The 22,080-nt window shown below is 40.0% G+C and overlaps 1 protein-coding gene across 14 annotated transcripts in view; it reads left to right on the top strand.

Moving 5' to 3' along the window:
- MECOM (MDS1 and EVI1 complex locus) overlaps positions 1 to 22,080 on the top strand; it is a 711,707-nt gene that overhangs the window by 661,736 nt on the left and 27,891 nt on the right. For 8 of the 14 annotated variants that reach the window (XM_056808207.1, XM_056808203.1, XM_056808209.1 and 5 more), the window contains 4 exons: positions 1,294 to 1,441; positions 5,617 to 5,773; positions 11,972 to 13,325; positions 16,939 to 17,026. In XM_056808207.1, coding sequence (XP_056664185.1) covers positions 1,294 to 1,441; positions 5,617 to 5,773; positions 11,972 to 13,325; positions 16,939 to 17,026 — 1,747 coding nt within the window. The remainder of the gene's footprint in view (positions 1 to 1,293; positions 1,442 to 5,616; positions 5,774 to 11,971; positions 13,326 to 16,938; positions 17,027 to 22,080) is intronic. The other 6 variants (XM_056808208.1, XM_056808204.1, XM_056808210.1 and 3 more) reach the window with 3 other exon arrangements.

The raw sequence follows: 22,080 nt of genomic DNA, 5'->3' as shown, positions 1-22,080 counted from the left end.
GAGTCAATACTGTGTATTGGCTCCAAGGTTAAAGAGTAGTAAGGGCTAGGCAATGGGGGTCAAGTGACTTGCCCAGGGTGGGCCTGGCTCTCAATCCACTGAGCCACCCAGCTGCCCCCCTCTCTCTTTTTTTAGAGCCTTACCTTCTTCCATCTTAGAATCAATACTGTGTATTGGTTCCAAGACAGAAGAGCCATGAGGGCTAGGCAATGGGAGTTAAGAAGTGTGTGAAGCCAGATTTGAACCTAGGATCTCCCATCTCTAAACCTGGCTCTATCCACTGAGCCACCTAGCTGCCCCTACCCTTGCTCATTTTGTGCTTTCTGTATCTCAGTGGAAAATGCACATTGCTGATAGGGTCGTATATCATAGATTTCCAGTACTTTAAAAGAAACATTTTATTGGCCCAATTGGAACTCACGTAGCTTTGAGAAGAAAGTTAATCTGAGGATGGGCCAGTTTGCTGACATAGGAAAACTTCAGATTTTATGACCAGACAGATTTCTTCTCTCTATTTTTCATTGATGACCCATTGCCTATAAATTATGTCAGAGAGGGAGCCAAGAAAACACCCCCAGTTTTAAAACACAGTCAGGGCCTCCCCTGAGAAGCTCCTAACCATCTATCTACCATCTTGGTTGGGGCTCTGAGATCTCATTCATAGAAAATACCATCCAACCTTTTTTCTTCTTTCTCTTCTTTCATGTCTCGGTTCATCTCAGCTCATATTTTTCTTTCTTTCCAGGCTCATTTTGGGAAGTTGACTTTTGGATAGTTAGCTGCCAACTTGCTTTTCCATGTGGTGATAAGGGAGAAAACAAAAGGCCTTTCTTAACTCAAAGACAGCCATACATTAATGACCGAGTGCCTCATTACACGTTCTTAAGTGTCCTCTGTTTGAGTGTTTGTAGTTGAATTAAGGGGGTATTAGCAGCACATGCTGCTGTCACAATCTTGCACAGGAAGGAGACCCGGAACAAGGAGTCGATTGTCTGTGGTGCCCATGGGTTGGCAGATAACCCAATGGTAGAAAGAACAGAGGATATTTTTTTCCAGACACATCAGTATTTCTCTGTATCAGACATGCCGTCCACAAACTCCCATAAATACGGATTTCTCTGCATTTGTTTCAAGCTTGACTCTCAAGTACGGAGCCCTCGTGCCTCCAATTTCCTTCTTATCTCATTATTTTTAAACGAGATCAGTCGAATCAGCTAACGCCTTCTTCGTGAGTGTGTGATCTCTTTTTTTGCACAGTCCGTTCATTATATGAATCCATTTTTGTCTTCGCAGCCTGGAGAAACACATGTTGTCACATACGGAAGAGAGAGAATACAAGTGTGATCAGTGTCCCAAGGCTTTTAACTGGAAGTCCAACTTAATTCGCCACCAGATGTCACATGACAGTGGCAAGCACTACGAATGCGAGAATTGTGCCAAGGTACCGTGAATTTGTAGGCTATTTATTTGGCTTCTCCCTAGAACCCGATCCTTCTCCATCCCTCGCTTGCCAGGCTGCATCAAAGAGAGCCTGGAGAGGAGAAGCTGTAGCTATCTCAGGCAAGCAAGACGCAGCGAGGGATGCTTACAGGCAGTAGTAGAGTGAAGAAAAGGCTTTTGTTTTGGTGAGGGAGGAAGGTAGGTGAGGCGTCACGCATCCTGGGGAGGTTCCTGACTCTGCTGCTGACTTCACGGCATGGGGCTGCTTCATAGAATTTATAGAATTATAGAACATCTGGCTCACTGCGTGTCATCTCACGTCATGGACACACACACACACACACGCACGGTGCACACACACATGCACACACGCCTTCTATTTAACTGCTGGTTTTCTTCAGAATATAAGCTCCTTGAGGGCAAGAAATGGTATGGAGTATGTCCTAAATAGGCATGAATTACATAAATGTTGTGATCATTGATACAAGGTATTTACATACATAAAATACTCATATATGTCAGATACACCCATATACACACATGCGAATCAATGCATCCTATTATATATGCCTGCTCTATAATACATGCTCAATAAATACCTATTGTTTGCCATATAATGCCTGCATATGTACCAGGGATAACCACAGCTGCCATTTATATGCCGCTTTTAGGTTTATAAAGTGTTACTCAACACATATTATCTCATTTGATCCTTACAATAGCCCTACGAGGTAGGTGCTATTATGATTCCTATTTTATAGTTGAGAAACCAGAGTCAAACAGAGGGTAAAGCACTTGCTCAGGTCACTCAGCTAGTACGTATCTGAGGTGAGATTTGAATTCAGGTCTTTGTGACTTCAAGTCCAGTCTTCTCTAGTCTTTTTTCTAAAAAAAAAAAAATTGTATGTGTTTATATATGCATATATATATAAATATAGCATATACTATATAGAAAATATAGCTATATAAGTATTGAAATATGCAATCATATAATATATGTATATATCAGATAGTAATTATATATGTGTATGTCAGATAATATTTATATAATATGTGTAAGAATCAGACAGTAATTCTATAATATATTTCAGATAGTAATTCTTAAAGTAAATCTATACTATATGTACATGGCAGATAGTAATTCTTAATATATGTATATATCATAAAGTAAATCTATACTAAATGTACATGGCAGATAGTAATTCTATAATATATGTATATATCAGACAATAATGATATAATATGTAGACGTATCAGACAGTAATTCTATAATATATGTATATATTAGACAATAATGATATAATGTATAGACGTATCAGACAGTATTTCTATATTTCAGATAGTAATTAGTAATTCTATAATATATGTATATATCAGACAATAATGATATAATATGTAGACGTATCAGACAGTAATTCTATAATATATTTCAGATAGTAATTAGTAATTTTTTAATATATGTATATATCAGACAATAATGATATAATATGTAGACGTATCAGACAGTAATTCTATAATATATTTCAGATAGTAATTAGTAATTCTATAATATATGTATATATCAGACAATAATAATACAATATGTAGAAGTATCAGGCTAATTCTATAATATATGTTGATGTCAGATAGTAATACTATATGTACATATAATATAGTAAATTTATAATATATGTACATATCAGATAGTAATTCTATAATATGTGTATATATCAGACAGTAATTCTATAATCTACTATGCATAATTATAGAACACACACATGTATTAGACAACAGTTATATAGCACATGTATGCATTAAGCACCAATTATATATGCCTATATTAGACATGTAGTAAATAGAGCACTAGACTTGGAATTGGGAAGATCTGAGTTCAAATTCTGCCTCATGGACCTACTAACTGTGTGACCTCGAGTGACTTATTTAACCTCTGTCTGCCTCAGTTTCCTTGTCTGAAAAATGAGAGTAATGATAGTACGTGTCTCCCAGGTGTTGTGGGGAGCAAGTGAGATCCCATGAGAAGCACTTTGGAACCCTAAAAGGCTGTATAAATGCAAGCTAACATTCTTACATGTAACTTTTAAAATTTGTGACTTGTGAGGAAGTTAACAAGTTTGGTGAGACTGGAAATGACTCTCGGGACATTTTCCATGCAGGTTTGAGCTGATTTGGCTGCTGACCTGGGAGGCCAATCCAATAAGCTTTAGTGATTAATATGTGGTCTGTGTAAGGCTTTGTGCTCAGGGTGACGGGTGCAGAGACAGCAGTGGAAGCTGTCTGTGCCTTGCAAACTTACCTGTTCCTGGGAGCAGGGAGGAATGGTGGGGCGAGAAGCCTAGCATCTGAGCAGATAAATACCCAGAGAGGAATTTGAGCTGGGAGGGAAAGCCCTTAAGAAGTGGAGAAGGAGAAGATTCCATTGATGGAGTCTTCAGTGCAGGGATGGAGAAGGGAGTATCTTCTGTTCAGGTGGAATTCCGAATAGGGATTCTGAATAGGGAGAGTGAGTGTCTCCAAGGGAGGGACATTCCCCCAAATTGCAAGGAGGGTCCTGTGCAAATAATCCCATCAGACAAGGCAAAACTGTCCTTGAATTATGGAAATGTCTGGGAGCTGGTAGGCACTCATGGAAATATCTGAGGTTGAGGAAGCCGAAGATAACAGCAATTGTTATCTTTCCACTTTTGCCCTTGGGAATGAGAACCCCTAAGATTTGACAGGATTGTCTCTGGAGAGGTGCAGGGCCCTTGAGAGGCAGGTTGACAAGGGGGTATTTGCAGCCCATTTCCCAGGGGATCTTCAGAACATCCTAAATCCATGTAAATTCCTGTCTCTGGCATTGTCTTGAGAGAGTGACTTCACATGGAGAGAGAGGACTCTCCTTTAGTTTTTTGTTGTTTTTCTTCTTTAACTCTTACCTTCTGTTTTAGAATCAATCCTTAGTATCAGTTCTAAGTCAGAAGAATGCCAGGGGCTGGGTATTTGGGGTTACGTGACTTGCCCAGGGTCATACAGCTGGCAAGTATCAGAGACTACATTTGAACCCTGAACCTTTTGACTCCAGACCTGGCTCTCTAGTCTTTGAGCTACCTCACTGCCCCTCTCCTTTAGTTCTGAAGAAGGTCTGCCTTTATTCCTAGGGAAAGAGTGTAGCTCACAGGCAATACATTAAACCATAACCATAGAGAGTTAGAAGGGAGCTTTAGAGATCCTTCTAATCTAAAGCTTTCTAATCTGAGGTTTTGGTTTTTAAAATTATTTTGCTAATTGAATTTAGTATAATTGGTTTCCTTTGTATCTTACGTGGTTCATTTTATGCATTTTAAAAACATGATTCTGTGAGCCATGTAACCATGGAAAAATATTCTAAATCCATTAATTAACTAAAACATTTCAAATAAAAAATAGATAAAAACATGATTCTGTGAGTCAAGTTACTTTGGAAAAATATTCTAAATCCATTAATTAACTAAAACATTTCAAATAAAAAATAGATAAAAACATGATTCTGTGAGTCAAGTTACCATGGAAAAATATTCTAAATCCATTAATTAACTAAAACATTTCAAATAAAAAATAGATAAAAACATGATTCTGTGAGTCAAGTTACCATGGAAAAATATTCTAAATCCATTAATTAACTAAAACATTTCAAATAAAAAATAGATAAAAACATGATTCTGAGGTCTGTAGGGGTCTTGCCCAAACTAAAAAAAAAATGCCTTTGCTAATCCATCCTCATAGAAATGACTAAACGGAGTCCTGAAGAGTTCTAGTGACTTATTCCAAGTCCCACAGGTAGGATCAGGGTCTGATCAGGTTTCTTTGGGCTGTTCTGGGCTGCTGCTTCCCACCAGGAGGTCGCTGTTGTGAGGGAGCCCCTTTTTTAGATGGGTTTGAGGCTGATGCCCTCCTGTGGAGTGGCCGTGCTGGACCACGTGAGTTGGTGTGGACCCCGGGGGAGGCAGAGGCTCGTGCTCATCCCTCGCCCCTCTTAAAAGAACCAAAGGAGATGTTAGTGGTCCGATCTAGACATCCCTCTGTCTCCCGGGTCTTGGTGGGGATGGGGGCGGGCGTGACATCTAAAAGGCCAGCCGGGATACCCTCTGCTGGGCCATTTCAGGTCCCCTCGACGCTGCTTGACTTAAATTTCTTGATTAATCAGTACTCATTTCCTAGCAGGTTTTCACGGACCCTAGCAACCTTCAGAGGCACATTCGCTCCCAGCATGTCGGAGCCCGGGCCCACGCATGCCCGGAGTGTGGCAAAACGTTTGCCACGTCGTCTGGCCTCAAACAACACAAGCATATCCACAGCAGTGTGAAGCCCTTCATCTGTAAGTCCTTCATTCCCCTGTTCCCCCCTCTTCCTGGGTCTCCCTTCTCCCAGTGGGGTTCGAGGATGGGTCCTTGTCTCACCCCCAGGCGCGCCTGGTCAGTTTTTGAGTGTGTGGATGTGAAGTGATAGTCCTTTAGGGCACAGATTTGTTTGCTGTGTTCCCCTGAGGCCCCCTGGGGACCTTCCTTCCCGTGAAACCAGTAGCACGAGGGAGCGTGTAGACAACTCGGGGAGGAATAGAAGCGTTTGTGCAATAAAAAAGGCCAGCCTCAAAGGGGTTCAGGTAGGAGCCAGCCAGCCAAATGGAGCTCAGATTGTAAATCTTCCTCGTTTTGGAAAACAATAAATATAAAATCCTGTGAAGCGAGATGAGATGATGCGGCGAACGGGCATCTATCCTATTTTCCTCTTTAAAAGGATTCCTTAAATCTAACAATCCGGTTCCCTCTGCCCATTTAAAAATTTAGAGTCGGTTTCCCAGGGCTCCTCGAAAATATAGACACGTTCATTGGGATGGATAGATTGTGCCACTTATCCCTTCGGAAAGAGGCTGCTTTAGTGAGCTCTGGGGTGATACTTTGTTAGGAAGGATTCATGGGAGCCACATCGTCTTTGCTCACAGCATCCTTTAAATCTCGTGCTCTGATGTCCTTCTTTGAGTTTGAAGGTTAGAGGACTATAGACAGAGCTGGAAAGGCTGTGAGGAGCGATCTAGCTCAACCCTCTCATTTTACAGAAGAGGAAACTGAGGTCCAGGGTCCTTTGGGGGGTAATAAGCTTCAGAGGCAGAATTTGGAGCCAAATTTGGAGCTGTTCTCTCTCTACTGGGCACCTTTTGAGCTCTTCCTTTCCTCTTATTTCTTGCCAACCCACAAACTTTTCAAATACTTTGTATTACTTTGAAAACAAAAGTTTGTTTGGTAAAATGGGGATTGGGGAGATAAAGCCAAAATAAACAATGCCTGCCCTCAAAGAGGTTACATTCTATTGGGGAAAAGCAGCATGTCGGTGTCCCCCCTCCCCATGCCTGCATGGTGTTGCGATGCCATCAGTCCATGTATAAACATGTACTAAGTATCCACTACCTGGTAAGCACTGAATGAATGAACAAGAAACGCGGTCCTTTTCTGGGCCATTTAGCAGCAGCTCTGCCCAATTCCTCAGCCAGAAGGTAAGTCTGACTTGTTTGTTGAGTTGGGGTGGTCAGACGGAGACCGTCTTCTAAGCCAGATGCGCACGGCTGCTTTGGAAATCGATTTATTACATAGAATCACCCTTTAGGTGGCTCTGGCGAGGAGATTCATTCTGTCAGAGCTTCAGCTTTTAATTTTTATTATGTGGCACTTTGTAGCAGATGCTTTCAGCTTAGTTTAACAAGAGTTTGTTAAATGCCTGCTCGGTGCCACACGGTGTGTCAAAGGCTAGAGATACAAAGACAAAAACACAACAGCTTCTGCCTCCAGAGATCCTACATTCCGCTACCGAGGAAACAATGAAGACAGTATTGAAAGGAAGAGGGGAAAAAAGATTCCAGGGGCTCCCTTCCAGAGGGCACTAGATAGATGGATGGGACTGCAGAGTCCGAAGGGTTCAAACCCTTTATTTAAAGATAAAGGGACTTTCAGTAACTCGTCTGGAGTCAGAGGTAGGATTTGAATAGAGGTCTCCTTGCTCCAGAGCCAATAATTTTTTTTCTATACCATTGAAGCTGCCCTCCTTTCTTCTTCTAAGAGGGGAGAGAGATTTTCTTTCTTTCTCAATTGTCCAATAGTCTTGTTTAGTTCCAATTTCTCTGGTATGGGGAGAGAGGGAAAGATGAGGAAGTCAAGATAAACAAAAGGGTGCTCGGTCTCCTATGGGAGACTGTCAGAAGGTAGGGGAAGTAGATTGTACAATGGGAGTTTGAGACGTCTCTAAGAAAAAACTCTTGACTCTAGGGTGCAATGCCTTAGGAACACATATGGGTATTTGTATTGGCGTAGGGCATTTGTTTCTACTTTACTTTCTAGTCAAAGAAAAGCTATAATCCATTTCAATGAATTATCAATTATTCAATTGCAAAGAAAAGTCAGAACACGGAGATTCTAATCACATAAGATTCCTGAAGCTGGGTTTCCACTTAGACTGGGATCAAATAGTCCACTTGAGAGTGTTGGAGTCCTTTTCTAATAAAATCAAATAAACTGTTTCCCATTAATGCATTCTCCGTAATCACCAGAACATTTACCCAGCAACTGGAGTGAGTCCTCGAGTACAAAGTATGACGGGGCCCCAAGAATAATTACAAATAATAGCCGTGTAATTTCAGAACAAAAGAATCGAGAAATCAGGAGTTGGGGCTGGGGGGTTGCAGAGTGGAGGAGGGTCACCTAGAGTTGATATCTGTTTCTCAACCAACGGCCACACACCACGATTGAGCCCACTGGTCTGTTTATGGCAACTGTCTCTTATTACAGTGTTCCGCCCAAGCTTGAGTGAAAACTCACCAACACGAAGGTAATTACTCGCTGACTACCCCAAATGCTCCAGCCTCCCTAAATAGAAACCACATGCCATAATAGGCGGGATCTATTCAAAATAGGACTTAATTTGTTTAATAAGTAGGAAATATGCAACGTTAGCTGCAAGCTGGTCCCCACAGAGCAGAGAGCCCTTGGGCATCAGTTAGGCTCCTGGTACCAGGAGGCAAGGAGGCTGGTGATAGGCGAGGTCTCCCAAGTGATGGAAGCCTCCACCGGAGAAGCATGGTGCATTCTTGAGGTAGTGGGATGTGAGGGACAGCTGTCGCCCAATAAGGTGCCAATAGAAAAGCCAGATGCACCTGATGTAACTCAGATATGGAAGCTGGTCCTTTTTCTAGTCTCTCCAGCTATGAAATCTTAAGGAAAAACATTGTGGGGAAGGGAAGCCACATTGAAAACTAGAGTTCATTTGGTAAAATGGTGAACTTAAAAATAATTCCTAACTGGGAGGTCTACCCACTGGTGGGCTTCTCTTTGTAATGCCTGAGGGGGCCAGGTGTGTGGCTCTTTAAATGGATTTTCATAGTCCCAAAGACAAAATCTTTCTTGCCCAATGGCTAGCCTCCTAGCCGTGGAGTGATGATTATGATAATGAAAACTCAAATTTATATATTATGCTATAAGGCTTACAGAGTGCTTTCCTCACAGCAACTGTGTACCAGAGTACAGATGTTTTGCAGAAGAGGAGATTCAGAGGAGCTGAGCAACTTGACCATGGTCATAGAGTGAGGGAAGAAGTGGGTCTGAGCCAGGGCATCAGAAGGGACTTCAGAGGTCATCTTGTCCAATCCCTTGGTTTTATAGATGCAGAAATCAATCTTGGGAGAGAGGATGCAATTTGCAGGACACACACAAAATAAACAACTGAGACAGGATTAGAAACCAGAACCTCAGACACCAAATGCAAGGATTTTTTTTTTTTTGTAGCATGTCTCAATTGAAAGAAATTCTAGATTTTTTAAAATAATGATTTTATCAGTGAGGGGAGTCCTTGCTGCAGAAACTCCCTCCATTAAGGAAACTAGCAATATTGAGAGGTACTTAAGTTTCTTTCTCAGAGTCACACAGCTAATATGAGCCAGGTCTTTGTCTTGGATGCCAAACATGTTGTGTGCCTTTAATGCTGATGTTAAAGAATGGATTTGCCAAATTTCAGTCATCTCAGGTGTAAGGTTCTAATAGTGTGAATCAAATCTCATCAAGTATTTCAAATACTTAAATTCGATTCTCAGCAATATTTGTTATTGGAATGATTTGGGATGACTTACTAATGTCATTCATTTTTATGGAATTATAGGATGATTATAATAGGATTATATATAAAATATAATAATATATGTATTATAATAATATAGTATATAAAATATAATGTGTTTATCATATTATATAAAATACAACAATGTATTATCATATATTAAAATAAAATATATTTATGTTTATAAAATAATTATATAAATTACTATATTATAATATATTACATGTAATATATTATAATATAGTAATAATTATATAAAATATAATGCTATATATTATTATAATATAGCATATAAAATATAATAATGTATTTATTATCATATATAAAATACAATAATGTATTTATTATATATAAAATATATTCATAATAATAAAATAATTATATAATATATAATAATTATTACTATATTATATCACATATAATATAGTAATAATTATATAAAGTATAATACTACATGTATTATAATGACATGGTATATAAAATATAATGTATTTATCATATATAAAATACAATAATGTATTTATTATCACATATAAAATATATTTATAACATTATATAAAATATAACAATATAATCATTATCAGAACATATTATATGTAATATAATATAACATTATATAATAGCAATCACAATGCAATAATGATAATATTAATAATTAGCCTTTATATAGGGCTTTCAGTTTGCAAAATGCTTTGCAGGTGTTCTGTCATTTGATCTCCTCATTGAACCTATGAAATAGGTGCTATTGTCACCCTCATGGAAGATTTAGAGTAGGAAAAACCCCAAGAGATCATTGAGTCCATCCTATTCATTTTACAGATGAAAAAATGGAGACCCAAAGAGGTTAAATGATTCTTCCAGGATTACACAGCTATTAAGTATCTGGATTTGAACCTGTGTCTTCCTGACTCCAAGTCCCCAATACTCTAGACGACATGAAACTGTCTCTTTTAGGTGCCATCACCTCTGAGAACACCCAGAAAGCACCTGAGCATCTGATTAGTTTTCTTCACCCTAATTTATTTATACTTGGTAAGACATTTAAAGTGGAACAAGAGCCGTTGTGTACTTCTTTCTTACTTGGAGTGTGTGTAGTCCTTTGATTTCAGAGTGAGTCTTATTTGAGAGCAGTTTATTATTTTTAAATAATGATTATTATACCCCAAAATTGCCCTCATGCTTGCGGTCCAAAAATCATTTGGGGATCCACGAGTCTTTAGTGACATCCGGCTGTCCCCCAAACGGATGAAAAGATGAATTTGGACTGTGTTGGTTTATTTTTTTTTCCCTTTCAAAGTGAATTTGCTCTCGCAATGAATGACAAATTAGGTTTTTCTGTGGGTGAGGAGGTGTAGGATCTAATCCTGTACTCCTTACGGCCTCCCTAACTAGCACCTGTGGGCATCCTGTTGAAGCTAGTGCTGTTCTGATCCTTGCCAGGGATTCATCCTTGGGAGTCGGGGGCGGAGAGCCCGAGAGACCACCGAGACTTTGCCCGTGGTGGGATCCTCCCACAGATGCTCGGCCTTTTCTTGGCTGAAGAAGTCAAGCGCTGAGATAAATGGCTGCCGTCTGACAGCCGGCGGTCATGTTTCTCAAGGACAGGGTTTCCAAGAGCAGGAAGGTTAACACAAGCCCTGGTGTGAGGGGAAGTCAGAGGACGTGATCACAGTTCATGGGAACCAGCGATGCAGGATGGGGTACATTCAACTGAGCTTCCTTTGCAGACTTAAAATAGAGCCATTGTAAATTATGTCAGTCTTTCTCAAATCATGAAAATGATTGTTAAAAACGTCTCCGAATACACAATGTGCATTGTTGTGTGGCTTTGATGTGTGAATGATGAGAGCTGATGATATAATCCACATGAAATGAGCCTAGCACAGTCACAGGCTTTCCCCCAAGGGGATAGAAAAATAAAGGTGCATTCTCTGACACGGAGAGCGGGGAGGGGGACGCTTGGATTTTGTCTGGGAGTCCAAAAACACGAGATTTTTTTTTCCTTTTTAAATGACCCTATTTTATGTTGCCTATCTATTCTCTTTTCCACAATTTCCTTGTTATTATCTTCCTGGAATCACACCGGTGAATCATTGCATGACACATTGGGAACTTTCCCCGGGAATCTAAAGCCCTTGAGCATCGGCCAAGGGATCTTTCCTTTCTGGGTCTCTATTTTTTTCATTTTTCATTTTCATTTTTTCTTTTTCGGTGCGTGCTGTCCCAAGGACGTTGGTCAGGGTGGCCCCTTTGGTTTGGGGCGCGTCCGGCTCCCGGCTCCCCCCACCCCCAAGAGACAGCCTTTTGTGACGTCCTGAGACATTCTGGGAGGGGGGAAAGAATCGCGATGATGTGCTAAACTCCGACCACTTGCCTGCCATCCACTTGCCTGAGATTGTTTTTTGTTGTTTGTACACAGGTGAGGTCTGCCATAAATCCTATACCCAGTTTTCCAATCTTTGTCGTCATAAGCGCATGCATGCTGATTGCAGAACCCAAATCAAGTGCAAAGACTGTGGACAAATGTTCAGCACTACGTCTTCCTTAAATAAGCACAGGAGGTTTTGTGAGGGCAAGAACCATTTTGCGGCAGGTGGATTTTTTGGCCAAGGCATTTCACTTCCTGGGACCCCGGCTATGGATAAAACGTCCATGGTCAATATGAACCATGGCAATCCCGGCCTTGCTGACTATTTTGGTGCCAATAGGCATTCTGCCGGTCTCACTTTTCCAACAGCTCCTGGATTTTCTTTTAGCTTCCCGGGTTTGTTTCCTTCCGGCTTGTACCACAGGCCACCCTTGATACCTGCTAGCTCTCCTGTTAAAGGACTTCCAAGTACTGAAAGAAACAAAAGCCAAAGCCCCCTCATGGCACATCCTCAGATACTGCCAGCCACCCAGGATATTTTGAAGGCTCTAAATAAGCACCCACCTGTAGGGGAAAATAAGCCAGTGGAGCTCCAGCCTGAGAGGTCCTCTGAAGAGAGGCCCCTGGAAAAAATCAGTGACCAGTCAGAGAGTAGTGACCTTGATGATGTCAGTACCCCAAGTGGCAGTGACCTGGAAACCACCTCTGGCTCTGATCTCGAAAGTGACCTTGAAAGTGATAAAGAGAAATTTAAAGAAAATGGTAAAATGTTCAAAGACAAAGTAAGCCCTCTGCAGAGTTTGGCTGCAATAAATAATAAGAAAGAATACAGCAATCATTCCATTTTCTCACCATCTTTAGAGGAGCAAACTGCGGTGTCGGGAGCGGTGAATGATTCTATAAAAGCTATTGCGTCTATTGCTGAAAAATACTTTGGTTCCACAGGACTGGTGGGTCTACAAGACAAAAAAGTTGGCGCTTTACCTTACCCTTCCATGTTTCCCCTCCCATTTTTTCCAGCATTCTCTCAGTCAATGTACCCATTTCCTGATAGAGACTTGAGACCGTTACCTTTGAAAATGGAGCCCCAATCACCAAGCGATGGGAAGAAAATCCAGAAGGGTAGCCCTGAGTCTCCCTTTGACCTCACCACTAAAAGGAAGGAGGAGAAATCTGTTACTCCCGCCACCTCCAAACCAGCCACGACGCCTGTCACAAGCCAAGATCAGCCCCTGGACCTGAGTATGGGCAGCCGGAGCCGAGCCAGTGGGACAAAGTCAACTGAGCCTCGGAAGAACCATGTTTTTGGAGAAAAGAAGGGAGGCAGCCTTGACCAAAGGAAGGCTTCAGATGCCTCTTTGCAGCATGCCAGACCAACTCCTTTCTTTATGGACCCCATTTACAGGTAATGGGCTAGTTAGAATGTTCCCTTGACCTGTTAAACCTCAGTCATACTCTAAAGGAAAAAGTTTTCTGCCTGCCAAGAACTAACACACACACACACACTCTCTCTCTCTTCTCTTTTTGCTCTCTCCTCTTGCTCTCTCTTTCTCTCTTCCTTTCTCTCTCACTCTCCCTCTCTCTCTCCCTCTGTTTCTCTCCTCTTGCTCTCTTTCCTGTCTCTCCTCTTGCTCTCTCTCTCTCTTCTTTCTCTCTTTGCTGTCTCTCCTCTTGCTCTCTCTCTCTCCCTTTCTCTCTCCCTCTCCCTCTCTCTCCCTCTCTCCCTCTGTTTCTCTCCTCTTGCTCTCTTTCCCTCCCCCCCTTCTTTCTCTCTGTTGTCTCTCCTCTTGCTCTCTCTCCCTTTCTCTCTCCCTCTCTCCCTGTTTCTCTCTCTCTTCTCTTTTTGCTCTCTCCTCTTGCTCTCTCTTTCTCTCTTCCTTTCTCTCTCCCTCTCTCTCTCCCTCTGTTTCTCTCCTCTTGCTCTCTTTCCTGTCTCTCCTCTCTCTCTCTCTCTCTCTCTCTCTCTCTCTCTCTCTCTCTCTCTCTCTCTCTCTCTCTCTCTCTCTCTCTCTCTCTCTCTCTCTCTCTCTCTCTCTCTCTCTCTCTCTCTCTCTGTCTCTCTCTGTCTGTCTGTCTCTCTCTCTCTCTGTCTCTCTGTCTCTCTGTCTCTCTCTCTCTCTCTCTCTCTGTCTCTCTCTCTCTGTCTGTCTGTCTGTCTGTCTCTCTCTCTCTCTCTCTCTCTCTCTCCTCTTTCTCTCTCTCTCTTCCTTTCTCTCTCACTCTCCCTCTCTCTCTCCCTCTGTTTCTCTCCTGTTGCTCTCTTTCCTGTCTCTCCTCTTGCTCTCTCTCTCTCTTCTTTCTCTCTTTGCTGTTTCTCCTCTTGCTCTCTCTCCCTTTCTCTCTTCCTCTCTCCCTCTGTTTCTCTCCTCTTGCTCTCTCTCTCTCTCTCTCTCTCTCTCTCTCTCTCTCTCTCTCTTTCTCTCTCTCTCTCTCTCTCTCTCTCTCTCTGTCTCTCTCTCTCTCTGTCTCTCTCTCTCTCTCCCTCCCCCTCCCTCCCTCCCTCCTTCCCTTCCTCCCTCCCTCCCTCCCTCCCTCTCCCTTTGTTTCTCTCCTCTTTGTCTTTTTCTCTTTCCTCTCTTTCTGTCTCTCTGTCTCTGTCTCTCTCCCTTCCTCCCTCCTCCTTTCTGTTTCTGTCTCTGTCTCCCTGGAACCCAACATGTGGTGCCATCAAAATACTGTTAAGTTGATATAATCCATCACTGAGATATGGCAAGACATGAATACTCAGAATTTGAAATACCTTCCATGTTTTTTTTTCCTTTGACAGTAAATCTAGTTTTTTGAGCACTCACTTTACTGAGAGGAATTTATAGAAAAATTCTGTTTAAAATACACTGTCAGGTGGCTGAAGGTTGTGGACCCTGAAGGATTAACCCAGATATGTGGGAATGCTTCAATGGGTCAAGTTATTTGAAATAAGGTGATGTGGATGTCAGTGCCAATCTGAACTTTATTAGTTGGCCTTCACATCACTAATGAGTGCTAGTCATACCGTATTTCTAAATAAATCTTCTAGGAGTGCTGCAGAAATGAAATATTAGCCATAAAAACCTTTTGTATATAATGTGGATGATCCATTTAAAAAAATACCAGGTCCATTTATTATGGTTAAAATGATGGAGATAAACATCCATTATCTAAATTCTTCATCTGCATCTCCAAACATTGCATTTTTAATAAAGGATTCTGGCTAATAAATCAAATCTTACATGTAAGAATTTGTTCTCCTAGCCTACGATTTTTCTGTTCAGAGTAGAATATGTCTTAGGCCTCACATTTCTTTTATGTTGCATGAATTTTTTATGCTCTCAAGAATTATTGGAATTTACAAAGAATGTTTTTCTAGGCTCTCTTTAGACAAAGCATTTATGTATGTGAGTTAATTCCTGTTTATCAAGAGAAGGTTTTATGTTCTCCACATCAGAAATACAAATCCTGGCAGAGGATAGAGGGGCCCTTTTCTATGAAAGGTTACAGTTTCTCCTCCCTACTCCCATTCCAATAATGTTGGAAATTATATACACAATATATACACACATTTATACACACATGCAGACACAGTATAATATATGCTCAGTTTTAATCAAGAGGATGCCTTTCTCTGTTCTGTGCTTTTGTTTGAATTTGACTGACAAATTAGCAATATTATTTATAAAATGTCAGGAGTGGATGATCCCTATTATAGAGTAAGCTAGCCCTTTAAAATTCATCTAAGAAGATCAGAAAACACAACTGGAAAACGAGTTTTGATAAGTTTTCGGTTCTTTCAAATTACCCTAACTTAAATCCCACAAAGCCCCATCATTAGGAGGAAAGTTCCTTGAGGAGTGCATATAGATTGTTTGTTTGCCCTTTCAATTGTGTTTTTTGGTCAACATTATTTCTAGGTTGACTCTCAGGAGGAAGCCTTGGAAGGCTCCATTTCTTGCTCTTCTGTTCTCTTAATGCCATAAGCCTTCTGCTCCTCTATAAGCTTTTGCAGTTCCCCAGCTCCATTAATACCTTCACCTCCAATATGGCAGCCCATCTTCCCTCTTCAGCCACACACATAGCCATTGCTTCATCTTTAGCAGATTCTCCAGCCATCGTCCATCCCTACGTATCCCAGACTTGGCCCCGATCATGGTATTGATCTGATGATTGAATTCCCCAAGCATTTATTAAGCTGCTTTTAGGTTCAGAGCCCTCTACTGTGTGCTAGTTATACCAAGTACTACCTCTCCCCTCCCCAAATCTCTACTCAAGGAGATTTCCTTCTATTTTAAAGAAAATTAAAAAAAAAATTATGTCCTTGTACAAGAGTTTTGAAATGGAAAGGAAAAAAAAGGGGAGGGATTAGTCTAATTCAGTCCAGTGTCATGTGCCATTTTCTCCATTGAGAAAGCATGAAAAATAAAAGATATCATCATTGGATAATGAATATTTGGATATTATTAATGGATAATGATTGGCGCAGAAGAAGAGACGACCCAATAGTTTGACTTCAGCTTCTCATCCCCATCTCCTCCCTCTGGTTTCTTTGCTGAGTGGTCAGTGCAGAAGTGAAGAAAGCAGAAAGAAGCCATTGGCTACCTTGGTAAGGGTGTGAGGGTCAGGAGGAGGATGACATGCCTCGTGGTACCAGTCAAAACTGCCCTCCTCCTCCTCAGACTAGCTGTACTCATCTGTACTATTTCAAAGCATTTCTCATATAAATTCTCATTGGGAAAGTGCTTCTTCAGTGACAAATCTATCCGGCTTAGTGATTCACTGGGCTTTCCCATTCTACGGTTACCATGGCTGGATTTTTCCATTCCTAGTGGGATCTTCTCCCTTTGGATCTCTACCGACTTGTTTTCCTAATAAGAGACGTGCCCACGTGGAAATCCCAGCAGCAGATCTCTTTGGATTTTTTTTTGTGTATTTCCCAGAAATCTCTCCCTTGGTTTATTATAAGCTGTTTTAAATGTCAGGTGCTTAAGCATTGATTGATATATGAGACGGATTCATCACCAGCAAATGTAATTTTAACCTTTCAGGGTAGAGAAAAGAAAGCTCACGGACCCACTTGAAGCTCTGAAAGAGAAATACTTGAGACCTTCCCCAGGATTCTTATTTCATCCACAAGTAAGTATTTTTGGATTTGAGATATAGAACATGTAAACTAACTTGCTGATTTTGAAAAGCAGATGCAAAGAAATGAAAGAAATCTTGAGAACATGAGGATTTCCTATGACGCTCTTGCGGAAGAACACAGGAAATTCGAGCAGAATTCAAACCGAATCTCTTTAATGAAGAAAAAAAGTAAATATTCATGTAAAAAACAAGGCCTCGATGTTACTGTAGAGTCTATTCTTGGCAGCCTAGAGAGCTACTGTCTTATTTGGATTGAACATAGTTCAAGGTACAAAGGGATAGGGTTAGGTTGGGATCCCAGGGTTATATTTTAAGCTTTACTGATAGAAAGGAAAAGATCATCATCTTCTCATAGCTTGACCTGGACTACTGAGGGTATTTTTATTTTTTCTTTTGCTGCTGGAGAAAACAGGAAATCGTTCTACCTAGAACAATGTTTCCATAGAGCAGGGTTTCTTAAACTGGAAGATTTCAGACAGTCCAATGAATTTGGATGGGAAGAAAAATTATTTTCATTTTAGTATAATTGGTTTTCTTTATAATTCTAAGTATTTTATTTTTAAAATACTTTAAAGTAATTACTTTTATAGTGAAAATAATTAAAATTATTTTTAAAAAATTTAAATATTAATTAAAATAATTTTTATTTAAAAGTTTTTATTTAAAAAAAATTTTTTTTGAGGAGGGATCCATTGGATTTCACCAGACTGCCCCAGGGATCCATGTAAAAAAAAAAAGGTTAAGGATCCCAGATGTAGATGATAAAGGCATTTTATCTGGTCTTTGGAACAGAACATGCTCATTTCCTTAGCCTCCAACAGGTAAACAACCTGGGTATTTACTGATTGAAAGTAAGACCAGGCTTCTAGTTCCTCACTGCCTAGCAAGGGAAGATCTCATAGATGAATTATTAGTTTATCTCTAGTTTTTTAATTGTTTCAACAAGCGTTTTCCCCAAGTTTTCATTTCAATTCATCAAGCATTTCTCAAGTTCTTGTTCTCTGCTGAGGTATTGGGAAAGAGAAGCAAAAAGGAAACAATTCTGCCATCCAAGGTCTTTCCTTCTACTGAAGGGACACAACAAAAAGCTAATAAGTAAACTCCTATCTGCACAACATAATACCAAATGGTTTTGCATTATTTCAAAAAGGCTTGGGAGTGGGAGTGAAGAGAAAAGGGCTCATGGAGAAGCTGGCTCTGCTTTGAAGGAAGTTAAGTATTGTTTTATTTTACAGCTGAGGAAATAGAACCATGAAATTCTATAGTCTTTGCTTTTGTACTTTAAAATTGAAGATGACATTTCTCATCCTCAGATAATAAGCAGCATCTTTAAGGCATTTCTTAGAAATGGAGTAAATCAATTAATTAACGTAATTAACTAATACTTTATGACATAATAATTTATGACTAATAATAATTCAAATGGTTAATATGTAAAAATGGCATATCTAACTTAAAGCTAGTCCTTCCCTTCCACTTTAGAAGACACCGTAAATGATCTTAGGAAGTTATAGAGAGTAAAGATATAGAGGTATGCACCCAAGAAATGCTCTCTTGTTCACCTCTGTCACTTTTTTATAACCATGGCCCTACTTCCTATTTAAAGGAGAGCCAAGGTATGAGCTGGTTAGTGTAATAAGGAGCTCTGCAGAAATTCCTACCTGATTTACAAATATTTTCATCCGATAGCAACCCTTTGAACAACTGACTCATACATTTTACAATAACTCTCTCTGTTTCTTTTCCATTTTAACAATAATTTTTAACCTGGAGCATCAGGCAACAATATGCTGCATTAGAGATTTACTTTTTCAGAAAAGAAATTTCAGGAAAAATGCTCTTCCTCTCTTAGAATAGCATGCATATTCACCAGTTTGTATTTGTCAACATTTTACCTTTCAGCTGTTTCAAATTACATGTCTTTATATAACCTCCCAAAGTAGATCTCCCAAAAGTGACCTCCTTGTTCATTGCTTTTCTGGAAGTTTTTGCACTCAATGGTTCTAGAACTTAATGAAAAAAATCCAATGATCCGATTTTTAGTGATTCACGGTTGGTTCTAGGTGAAAACTACCATGTCAATGACAGGCAACATGGTGACGGCAGCCCCAGATCCTAGTCTAAGCTGCGTGTGTACAGTAAGAACAAATGAACACTTAATCCCTTTAGACCCCCATTTCTTTGTCTATAAAATGGGAGACTTGGCTTCCCTGATCTCTAACATTTCTCTTAACTCAAACATTTTATGTATTCTTTCTAATCCACTGAAATATAGTAATTCACCCAAACTGGAGAGTACGGATAGAACCCTGGATTTGGAATCAGGGACTCTGGGTTGGAATTCCATCTCTTATTTACTTCCCATCTGACTTTAGACAAGTCACTTACTGACGGGACTTCAGTTTTTACCCATTTTCACTCACCTTATAAATGACGGGCTTGGAATAGATGACATCTAAGCTTCTTTCTAGCTCTGTTATACGCTATTGTCCTAGATTTTATTTTACTTATTGGGTTCTATTTATACATTTTACAAATCCAGCCTATTTCCTCCTCTAAAATATATTCCTTAAAATGTTAAGAAAAGTTCTCAGGGCTTTTCTTCCTCTGGTCTCACATGCTTTGGGGGTTCAGAAGAGAGAGAAGCCCTTCTTCTCTCATATACAATGTACCCTACTCAAAGACTTTGGACTATTAGCCTTAGAGAAGGGGGAACATGAGGAGCCATCCTCAACTTCAGTGACATGCTTACACAGGTCCATGGGGTGCCCCCTTCCCTCTCAGCTCCTCTTAATTCTTTCCCTCTTGGAGAATGGTGGAGCAGGACTGGACTATGGAGTTTTTTTAGGGCTGGAAAGGGTACCTAATAGGTCTTCATAGTCACCTACTAGGAGGGAATGCAGATATAGAGGGAGAGACTAGATAGAAGTTGCAAAATGCCATTCACTCATTTTTCCCAAACTTTAAGTGTTTAGTAAATAGAACACTCTATTAGGTACCAGAGTTTAAAAAAAAAAAAAAAAGCTAAATTAGACAGAATCCCAGGTCTCTGTCCTGAATGAGTGTATATACTAGTAAAGGAGGAAAAGATGGGAACACTGGTAATGGTCACGTGCCTTAAACATACCAACACCGGAGGAAAATAAGAAGTATTTGTTCAGTTTTCTAGACCAAAGTCTACAGATTGCCTTGAAGGAGATAGTCGCTGCGGTACTGAGGTAGATGCAGTAGACCCATTTATCACCTAACTTCCCTTTCCCAGAGGAGAATGAACACACCTTGGTTGGGCGCAAAGAACCTGGATTTCAGTCTCTGCTCTATGCTTACTATCTGACTTCCAGCCAATAATTAACCTGCAGCTCAATTTTCTTATCTATAAACAAAGAAACTAATAAAGAAATAACTGCTGTAGTTACTTGGGTGTGAGAATTAATGTCTGCATTTGTGGTTATTATGGTTGAAGAGCTGTGAATTCTTCAGGATAGAGTGAACCCCAGTAGCACCTTCTCAGCAATTTATGATCTTAGAAAAATTTTTGAGGCAATGAGAGGTGAAATTACCTGTCTAGGGTCAAACGTTAAGTTGAGATGGGACTTGAACCTTCAGGCTCCCCAATATGATTCCTCACTCTGCCATATGCCTTCAATTTCAGAATTTTTTAGGATCAAAAAGGAAACTATATAAAAATAAATTCCTTAGATCAGTGATTCTCAAAGTCTTCGGGCTCAGGAAGGAAAGAAGGAAGGAAACATTTTAAAGCACCTACTATGTGCCAGGCACTGTGCTTTAAGTAGTTTTAAAAGATATCTCATTTGATCCTCGCAACAACCCTGGGAAGTAGATGCTATTATTAGCATATTCCTTTCTAGCAAATGAAAAAACAGAGACAGACAGAGGTTAAATACCTAGCTTTGGGTAATTATTTAAGGCTGGATTTGAACTCAGGTCATCCTCACTCAAAATCCAATCCTTTATCCACTGTGTCACTTATACTTTATACTCCCAAAAATTACCAAAGACCCTAAAGAACTTTTGTTTATGTAAATCATAGCTATTGACATTGACCACGTTAAAAAGTGATAACTTTAAAACAATTACTTATTAAATTATTCATTTAAAATCATCAAAATAAACCTGCTTCAAGTGAATATGACATTTTAAATGAAAAAAAAAGTAACAATTTTCAGAAAATGAGAGGAGTGGCATCCTTTTATATTTTTCCAAATAGAAGGTTTGACGTAGTAGGCGACAGGTGGATTCTCATATCTGCTTCTGCATTCATTCTGTTGCAATATATTGTTTTGGTTGAAGCATATGAGAAAATCTGGCTTAGTTGGGTACCTGGAAAATGGAGGCGTACTTTAATGGGCAAATGACATCTTAATATTACTATAAAATAGTTTTGACGTTGACGACCTCCTGAAAAAGTCTTAGGATGGGGGGAGAAGCTGCCCTAATAGAAGGAATGATTGTTACGAAGGAAAAATACAGGCTTTGGAAATTAAAAGATGTTTCTGGCCAATAAATCCATGGGTTTATTGGATACACGGACCAGATAACAGAGAGAAATATGGGATGCTATAATGAGTAGAACCTGAGCCAGTAGTTTAATTCTTACCTAGTGTTTGCTTAGCTGTAGAGCCATTAAAGGATCATTGACATTTCTGCCTTTGATCTGCAAACCTGCAGGTTTATTACAAGTAATGATGGACAGTATCAAAGTAACAGGCTTTTACCGAGTGACTCCCATGTGCCAGGCACTGTGCTAAGGGCTGGGCTATAAAGGAAAAGCAACAGGGAGACCCCATGAAATAGAGATGTTGTTTGGAAAAAATGGAGCAATCAGTGATAAGAGGAGATGTTCAGATCTGTGGGTTTCATTTGTCCCTGTGCTGATTTCTATAATCTTTGAGCTCAAGTGGGTTGACAATTTTGCAGACTAGGACAATTCCAGTTTAGATTTATAATGGGAGCCATTCTTCTCCTTTTGTTTTTTTAAGGACACTTCATTAATGATTCCATGTTTTCCTGAGCTTGGCGTATTT

This window comes from Monodelphis domestica, chromosome 8 (assembly GCF_027887165.1).
Source record: "Monodelphis domestica isolate mMonDom1 chromosome 8, mMonDom1.pri, whole genome shotgun sequence".
Lineage (NCBI taxonomy): Eukaryota > Metazoa > Chordata > Mammalia > Didelphimorphia > Didelphidae > Monodelphis > Monodelphis domestica.
The sequence above is the reverse complement of the archived record's forward strand: the minus strand, read 5'-3'. Positions and strand labels throughout refer to the sequence as shown.